Source organism: Hippocampus comes, unplaced genomic scaffold (genome assembly GCF_001891065.2).
Source record: "Hippocampus comes isolate QL1 unplaced genomic scaffold, H_comes_QL1_v1.1 scaffold117, whole genome shotgun sequence".
Taxonomy (NCBI): domain Eukaryota; kingdom Metazoa; phylum Chordata; class Actinopteri; order Syngnathiformes; family Syngnathidae; genus Hippocampus; species Hippocampus comes.
This window is the reverse complement of record NW_017805225.1, coordinates 1,089,228-1,097,636: the sequence shown is the minus strand read 5'-3', so window position 1 is coordinate 1,097,636 and position 8,409 is coordinate 1,089,228. Positions and strand designations below refer to the sequence as shown.

Genomic DNA, 8,409 nt, shown 5'->3' with positions numbered 1-8,409 from the left:
GTCAGCCTCACAGCACAGAGGCGCAGGCTCCGGCTGCGGCCTTCTTCCGGTGTGGAGTTTACATGTTCTCCCCGTGCCTGCGTGGCTTTTCTCCGGGTACTCCGCTTTCCTCCCACATTCGAGAAAACACGCACGGCAGGTTAATGGAACGCTTAAAATTGTCCCGCGGTGTGATTGTGAGTGCGGTTGGTTGTTCGTGTATGCATGTCGGGGTGTCGTGGTGAGGTAAGGTGGGGCCAGGCTATTTCCAGATTTGAAAAAAAAATCATATTATCTTGAAAAGAACTCTAAAATGTAGAAGGAGCCAGTCAAGAGGCGGGCAGCGGCATTCTAGACCACCTGGAGACGCTTGGTGGGAGGATTGGCTGACTCCAAAATCAAGAGCAGGACAGTATTCCAGTCGAGATGTGACAAAGGGCATGAAGGACTGTTTCAAAGTGCTCACCAGAGAAAGGAGAGGCACGACTTGAGCCAGCTGCCTCGGTCGAAAGAAGCTGGATTGGACAACGCCACCAATCGACACTGTAACTGTTTTGGCATACAGCCCCAAGGTGAATAGTTAGTTAGGCTTTTATTCAGCCATTTTCACACTTAAATTCATCAATTCCAATTGCACAACACATTTGCCCCTCGGCGCCCGTGTTCAGTGGATTGCTACGCGACCATGTGATGGAAAGGGAGCGTGAGAGGGGGGGGGAAAAAAAAGGAAAAAAAAAAAAGAAGCACTCGTTTCATTGAGCCCGAGAGCCCGCCGTCGCATCCGAGCCCCTCACTCAGTCTCCTCCGCCAGGCTCCCAGCCTCCGACTCGAGCAGCCTCCGACTCGAGCAGCCTCCGATTCGAGCAGCCTCCGTGACAAGCTACAAGGAGGCGAGGGGAAATCAAGCATCGGCTATGGCGCCTACGAAGCCGGGGCCGAGCCCGCTCCCGCCACTGCTGCTCGCGGGGCTCCTTCTGGCAGTCCTGACGGGAAACGCGCGGTGTCTTCACGGCGACGAGGACCAGAACCAGGACACCGAATGCAAGACGAAGAGCGTCACCGTCTCGGCGCTGCCCTTTTTAAGGGAAAACGACTTGAGCATCATGCACAGCCCGTCGGCCTCCGAGCCCAAGCTTCTCTTCTCGGTTCGAAACGATTTCCCGGGAGACGTCGTGGTGGTGGACGACTTAGAAAACACCGAGCTTCCATTTTTCGTCCTCGGTAAGTTCCGGCAGCGTATTGCGCGGAGCCCGGCGGCTGCTCGCGGTGTGGATTGAAGCTTCGATGTAGCATCGTAGCACCGGTCTTAGCTTTGGCCCGCTAACGACAAGAATCACCACCATTGAGGAAAGAAGACGGCACATAGGACGACACGGATAATTAACATAATAGGCCGCCGCGTCACGACTCGAAAAAAAAAACAACAACCAAAAAACACACACATATATGTATCATAGCCCGTTTATGTCAGTGACAGCCAATCTAATATCTCAGTGTGAATACATTGTTCATTTCAATGACTCGCCTATTGTGTCTTGTTGACACGTTGACGTGTTTTGTTGACCTCACACGCGCTTCAGTAAGCTAGCGTTCGTGAAAGCGTTCCGGGTTAGGGGGTGAATACTTTCTTTTTCTCAGCTCTAATCAACGGTGATATTCCCCCTCTCTGTTGTTGATGCGAGGACGGAAACCGAAAGACGAAAAGTTCGCCCGGCGCAAGTTTGCTGGCTGCTGTCCATGGTGCTGATGTCATTTGTCGTCCACAGCAGTGTCATGCGTTCCACTCAGAAACACAAACTTGATCTTTGCTTCTGTGACTTTGCATTGTGTTGTTCTCGAATAGACTATCAAAACATTCTTCAGCGTTTGGACGAAAACGGTGCCAGTTTGATTCAATTTGATTTGATGCAATGCACATTTGACAAGCATGAGTGCATGCTTGTGTGAATACGCACACGTGCGTGACAACAAGCCAGAGTCAAAACTCAACTCATCTCAACTCAACTGTATTTAGAGAGCACTTTCAAACAACCATCGCTGTATACAAAGTGCTGTACATGGAGTAAATACCATGCATGCAACAATCTATCTATCAATCTATGAGTTGAGTTGAGAATCTACAATTAAACAATAAATTAATAACGAAAACAGTAGAAAGTACAAAAACAGTAAAACTAAGATTATGTCTCTGTCATGCTGAGTCAAAAGCCAAATAATACAAATGCGTTTTGAGACGAGTTTTAAAGATGGACAGCAAGGGGGCTTGCTGAATGCTCAGCGGGAGGTCATTCCAAAGAGAGGGAGCGGCAACGGAAAAGGCTCGGTCCCCTCTGAGCCTCCGCTTAGTTCTCGGCACCTCGAATAATGTCTGGTCCGCAGACCCACCCGAGGCACCGGGCAGGTGTGTAGGGGCGGAGGAGCTCAGAGAGGTAAGGTGGAGCCAGGCCATTTCAAAATTTGAAAACAAATAAGAGGATCTTCAAAATAACTCTTATTAATTGACCCGAACATAAGATAAGATAAGATAAGAAAACCTTTATTTGTCCCACAATGGGGAAATTTGCAAACATCAACCAAATTGAAAAATTAAACCAGAACCTGACACAGGCAGACGGAGGCAAAAGTGCCTCAAGACATTTTCACAAGAATATGGATGTATATGTCACGGATTGACACGTAAACTGGATTCAATTATGGCGGAAGTGACGCAACAGCACACGGCTTCTCGGGGTCGCGTCAATCAGAGCGACGAGGAAGGCACGGTGGTGACCGGTGAGTCGCATCTCGTTCATGAGCAATTCTCTTTGAATATTTCCCTTTTTGTTTTTCTTATACTGCTGCGTGGTGTGCTCCAGTAGTACCCCTGAATTTTTGTTGTTTTCTGTGTCGCTGACAAAGTGACGCTTTGTCACCTGAAACTTGCTGCGCATTGAGTTGATTAGCAACTGCTCGTTTGTTGCCCAGATCGTGTCCGAGAGGGAACGTGGCTTCGGCATCGCTGCCGCCATACTATATTGCAGGTCATGTCGGTCTCTTGTCAATTTTGCTCTTGCTGTTCACGTCGTTGGCTTTTCCTTGTTTCGACTGTATGAGGGGCGCGAGCCTGCCGCTCACCGCGGCCGCCATTCGCCCTCGTGATTCATCGGGGGGTGCGTTCAATGACGCTTGGTAAACGAGAGTATTTTTTTTCTCTTACGCCGCGAGTACTGTACAGTAATGGCAAATAATGGATTACTTGGATTGTTATCATTTCTGCCAGACTACTCGAGTTAACAACATCATACGATCACACATGTTGTATATTTTGTTATCTTATTTGATTCCAAACAATATTTTGTTAGTCAGGCAGAGCTACGAGGAATGCACTTGGGATAGTGCCTATTGGAGTGTTCAGTGAACCAAACTACACATGTTTTTGGACTGTGAGAGGAGACTGTAATGTTCCCATTGCATCCCCAAAAGGACAGGCAAAGTCATAAACTCCACGCAGAAAGACCGAAGCTGACATTCAAAGCTCTTGCGTGTGACAGAAGACAGGCACCGCGAGATCAGTTCCCTCTCAGTGACGATGTGGGTGTGAATGGTCGTTGGTCTCGCTATGTGCCCCGCGACCAGTTCAGGGTGTAGTCTGCCTTCTGCAAATAACTCTTATTAATTGACCCGAACATAAGATAAGATAAGATAAGAAAACCTTTATTTGTCCCACAATGGGGAAATTTGCAAACATCAACCAAATTGAAAAATTAAACCAGAACCTGACACAGGCAGACGGAGGCAAAAGTGCCTCAAGACATTTTCACAAGAATATGGATGTATATGTCACGGATTGACACGTAAACTGGATTCAATTATGGCGGAAGTGACGCAACAGCACACGGCTTCTCGGGGTCGCGTCAATCAGAGCGACGAGGAAGGCACGGTGGTGACCGGTGAGTCGCATCTCGTTCATGAGCAATTCTCTTTGAATATTTCCCTTTTTGTTTTTCTTATACTGCTGCGTGGTGTGCTCCAGTAGTACCCCTGAATTTTTGTTGTTTTCTGTGTCGCTGACAAAGTGACGCTTTGTCACCTGAAACTTGCTGCGCATTGAGTTGATTAGCAACTGCTCGTTTGTTGCCCAGATCGTGTCCGAGAGGGAACGTGGCTTCGGCATCGCTGCCGCCATACTATATTGCAGGTCATGTCGGTCTCTTGTCAATTTTGCTCTTGCTGTTCACGTCGTTGGCTTTTCCTTGTTTCGACTGTATGAGGGGCGCGAGCCTGCCGCTCACCGCGGCCGCCATTCGCCCTCGTGATTCATCGGGGGGTGCGTTCAATGACGCTTGGTAAACGAGAGTATTTTTTTTCTCTTACGCCGCGAGTACTGTACAGTAATGGCAAATAATGGATTACTTGGATTGTTATCATTTCTGCCAGACTACTCGAGTTAACAACATCATACGATCACACATGTTGTATATTTTGTTATCTTATTTGATTCCAAACAATATTTTGTTAGTCAGGCAGAGCTACGAGGAATGCACTTGGGATAGTGCCTATTGGAGTGTTCAGTGAACCAAACTACACATGTTTTTGGACTGTGAGAGGAGACTGTAATGTTCCCATTGCATCCCCAAAAGGACAGGCAAAGTCATAAACTCCACGCAGAAAGACCGAAGCTGACATTCAAAGCTCTTGCGTGTGACAGAAGACAGGCACCGCGAGATCAGTTCCCTCTCAGTGACGATGTGGGTGTGAATGGTCGTTGGTCTCGCTATGTGCCCCGCGACCAGTTCAGGGTGTAGTCTGCCTTCTGCCCGGAGTCAGCTGGGATAGGCTCCAGCAACTCCCCCGAGAGCCTGTCCAGGATAAGCGCTGTTGAATAGATTCTTTGGCCGTCCGTCACGGTGGATGACTGGTTGGCACGTCCGCCTCACAGTGCAGAGGTGCAAGGATTGATTTCTGGCCTTCCTGCGTGGGGTTTGCATGTTCTGCCCGTGTCCAAGTGGCTTTTCTCCGGTTTCCTCCCACATTCGAGAAAACATGCATGGCAGGTTAATGGAACACTCGAATAGCTTGTTGATGCTCAATCTTATTTGAGGTATTGCTGTTAGCGTTGACTACATTCTACAAATACAATGTACATCACGAAACTGGCACTTCGGTTGGGTGTCACTGAGCTAAGCAAACAAATACATGAACCGACTTTATCGATTGATGAACACATTGAAAGGCACAATGGTGTGTCTGGCTCAATTTCGGCTCCTGGATTTGCTTTTTGAAAATGGAGCCGCCACCCCGTGTTTTTTATTCGGCCGCCTACCTCCGGAGGATCAAAGCGACGCCAAAGCGTAGTCTGTATGCATGCTCACAGAGGCCAGCGGTACAGGCAGGGAGCTGGACAAACAGTCTGACACGGACCGAAAAAAAAAAAAGTACATTCTGACCTTTAAGATTACAATCTCATAATTTATGGCACAGCATGGACACGCTGCCTTTGAGAGTTTAAAAAGTAAATAGGAGGGGAGATTGAAGAATCTCATTATTTTGTGCGCACGCCAGCGTAGAGTTGAAAAATGGAGGAAACGATGGCCATGTCGGTAGGCTCGTTTCCAAGATGCATGCGGCAACATTCCCCGCGTTGAAAGCAGTCTAGCGCTCGGTTGGTTTCTCCCTGTGTAATGCCCTTCTTTCATCGGGCCGCAAAAGGCAATACGTCTTCATTTTCGACTGTCATCCCGGACTGGCCTCGATCTGTCAACTCGCCAACCTTGGGGAGAGGTGCGACTGACGAGCATCCGTTCAAAGGCAATGCGGGGCCATGGCCCATCGTTGCTTGGCTGACTTGATTTTCTTTGAATCTGCACATCCATATGCAGACGCACACACACACACAAATCACCTCAGACCACCCCCCGGTTTGGTTTTATCTGGCCTCGAGGAAGTAGCGATTCATTGTGCAGGTGTACGGGCCGGGCAAATTGGTAGCGTTGTCAAATCCCGCTTCTTTCATCTCGGGCAGCTGGCTCAAGTCAAGCCTCGCCTTTCTCTGGGGAGCAACGGTCATACGTGCCTTGGTCACATCCCGGCTGGATTAGTGTCGTGCATTTTACTTTGGCGTCAGCCGATCCTCCATCAAGTGTCTCCAGTTGGTCCAGAATACCGCTGCGGAATACTGGCTGCTCAATAGCCTATTGATTTGTCGACAATAAATTGAGCACAATATTGAAGCGAGAATGATGTACTGAGCCATGTTTTTCAAATACACTTTTGGATCAGCTGAGAGGACAAAGTCTTCATCAAGTAGCCCAGAGGAAATATTTTTGATGCTGTATGGAGTCTTGAATGTCATATTTAAAGTTGATATGTGATTTGGTTCATGACGTCTCATTTACATATTCCAGTCCAGCCAGGAAGTATTTTATTTTATTTTTTTCCCCCACGTGTTGATCGTGCCAGCTTGAAGTTTGCAACACGCCTACAGCAATATAACGGTCTCCCTTCGGCAACTCCTGACCTTGTTGTGTCAATCTCGCATTCCGAATCGGGCAGAGCTCAAACTAGGGCACATACTTGCTTTCTTTCTTTCTTTCTTTTTTTTTTTGGGGGGGGGGTGGTTATCCAACAAAGATCTTGTATCTTTGTCATGGTCTTGGTTCGAGGGTGACAGATGGCCATTTTCATCTGTTCTTTTTAGATCGTGGCCTCTGCTGAGCCTGGCATACACTTCGTTTCAAGAGAACCTTGACATGGCTCGACTTATGAAAGCAGAACATGAAATGCTCCAAAAGCATTGAAATGCAACTCGTCACACTTGACTGTCAACATGACATCTGTTTAACTTGTTGGTGCTGCGGCACCGTGTTGTTTGCAGTGTCGCCACATCGACCTTGAAAAAGTAACTCGCCGACTTCACTCCTGATTTGATTTTTAAGGTCGCTAAGTTCGGTTACAAGTTACTTGATTACTACATTCAGCGGATGCCAACAATCCGGCTTACCATGAAAATGAAAACCGCTTCTGCCGGTACGTTATTGGAAGTACGTTTTTTTTTTGTTTTTTTTTTAACAGTAAAGGATCAAGTTGTTTTTTTTAATTAAGGAAATAAAGACAGATATTTTGAACAACTATTTGCCTTTTCAGATTTCACTGTCCCTCCGTCCTTATTCATAAAATAATGGTCCTCCGTCCTTGTCCTTTTAAAGTGCTCCCGTCCGTACAGTTCAACAGTCTGTCTGTCTGGAGACTGTCGGCTTCAGACAAGGAGCCAGGGGGCCCCGAGTCGGCAGGATGGGATGGACGAGGGCCACTGGCGCCAAACACCATCCCCTCTGTCTTCTTTTCACGGAAATTCAAGAAACTCAAGTGCCATCCGTGTCACCGAGCATTTTGTGACGCTAATTCGAGCAGAGTCATCAAAGTCGTTTCAGTCAGCGAGTGATGAGTTGATTTGAAACTGTCAAGACCGGAGGTGTGAATGTGAGTTGAATCGTTGCCCGGATGTACTCTGCCATCAGCCAATGCGCACAAAGTCAACCGGGATGAACGGCGCTACCACCGTGACCACGGTGGAAAACCTGCAAGTTAGTTTCACGAAAGACTCTCGATTGCTGGAAGGTGTGAACGCCAATGGTTGTCTGTGCTCTCCCAGAATTTCCAAGTAGCCAGTCTCTGGTTCAGTTGACGAATTGGAGTCATCAACCGTGACGGCTGAACGTTTCAATTGGCAAATCTCGTCTCCTTTTAGTCGTGTCCATTTCATTGCACAATAATGACTTTGATAAGAGCAAAATTACACGAAGACCAAAGTAGCCGGGTACTTCGATCCGCTTTGTTATGAATTAAATGGCCCTCGAGGCGTTCTCTTGAGGTGAACATCTGCCGCCTGCATGGGAATAACCTGGCGCTAATACTTTGCCTAAAACGGACTTATATCTCAAACGCCCGATGAATCAAAACGACCTATTTGGCATTGTGGTCTTGATTCAGTCATCTGGAGACAGAGCGGGCCTGAGTTGGTGCCAGATATTCAGGGTGTCAGCCGTGCTTTGTTCTCATCTCGAATTTTTCATTTATTTCAGGCAGCGGTCCACACAAACAAGACAACCAAAGCATATTAATCAATCCGTTTTTGAGACTTAGCCTGTAAAGACGTGGGAAGTAAAACAACTTTGTTTAATCCCAAACCCATTCTCACTATTATTAGATTAAATTGAGAATATTCCGCATATTTAGCTATATGAACGGTCCCATGCAGTCTCTGCGCATACGGGTATGACAGTGCCAAAGATGGTTCGGCCCGCTTGCCATTTGTGTCCTCAATTTGCCACCCTGTTGTCATTGTTTCTGTGAGATGGACAAACCTCCTCCGTTTGGATGTGCCACGCGCTCTAACAGATGCTCTCTGCTTGGCCCAGAGGAGGAAGACGGACGACCTGTCTTCTCCGGTCA

At 47.6% G+C, this 8,409-nt stretch overlaps 1 protein-coding gene across 1 annotated transcript in view; it reads left to right on the top strand.

Moving 5' to 3' along the window:
- Positions 1-827: 827 nt before the first annotated feature.
- astn1 (astrotactin 1) overlaps positions 828-8,409 on the top strand; it is a 115,274-nt gene continuing 107,692 nt past the window's right edge. Inside the window, exon 1 of the mRNA XM_019869320.1 lies at positions 828-1,200. Within this exon, the coding sequence (XP_019724879.1) occupies positions 894-1,200 (307 nt within the window). The 5' untranslated portion in view covers positions 828-893. The remainder of the gene's footprint in view (positions 1,201-8,409) is intronic.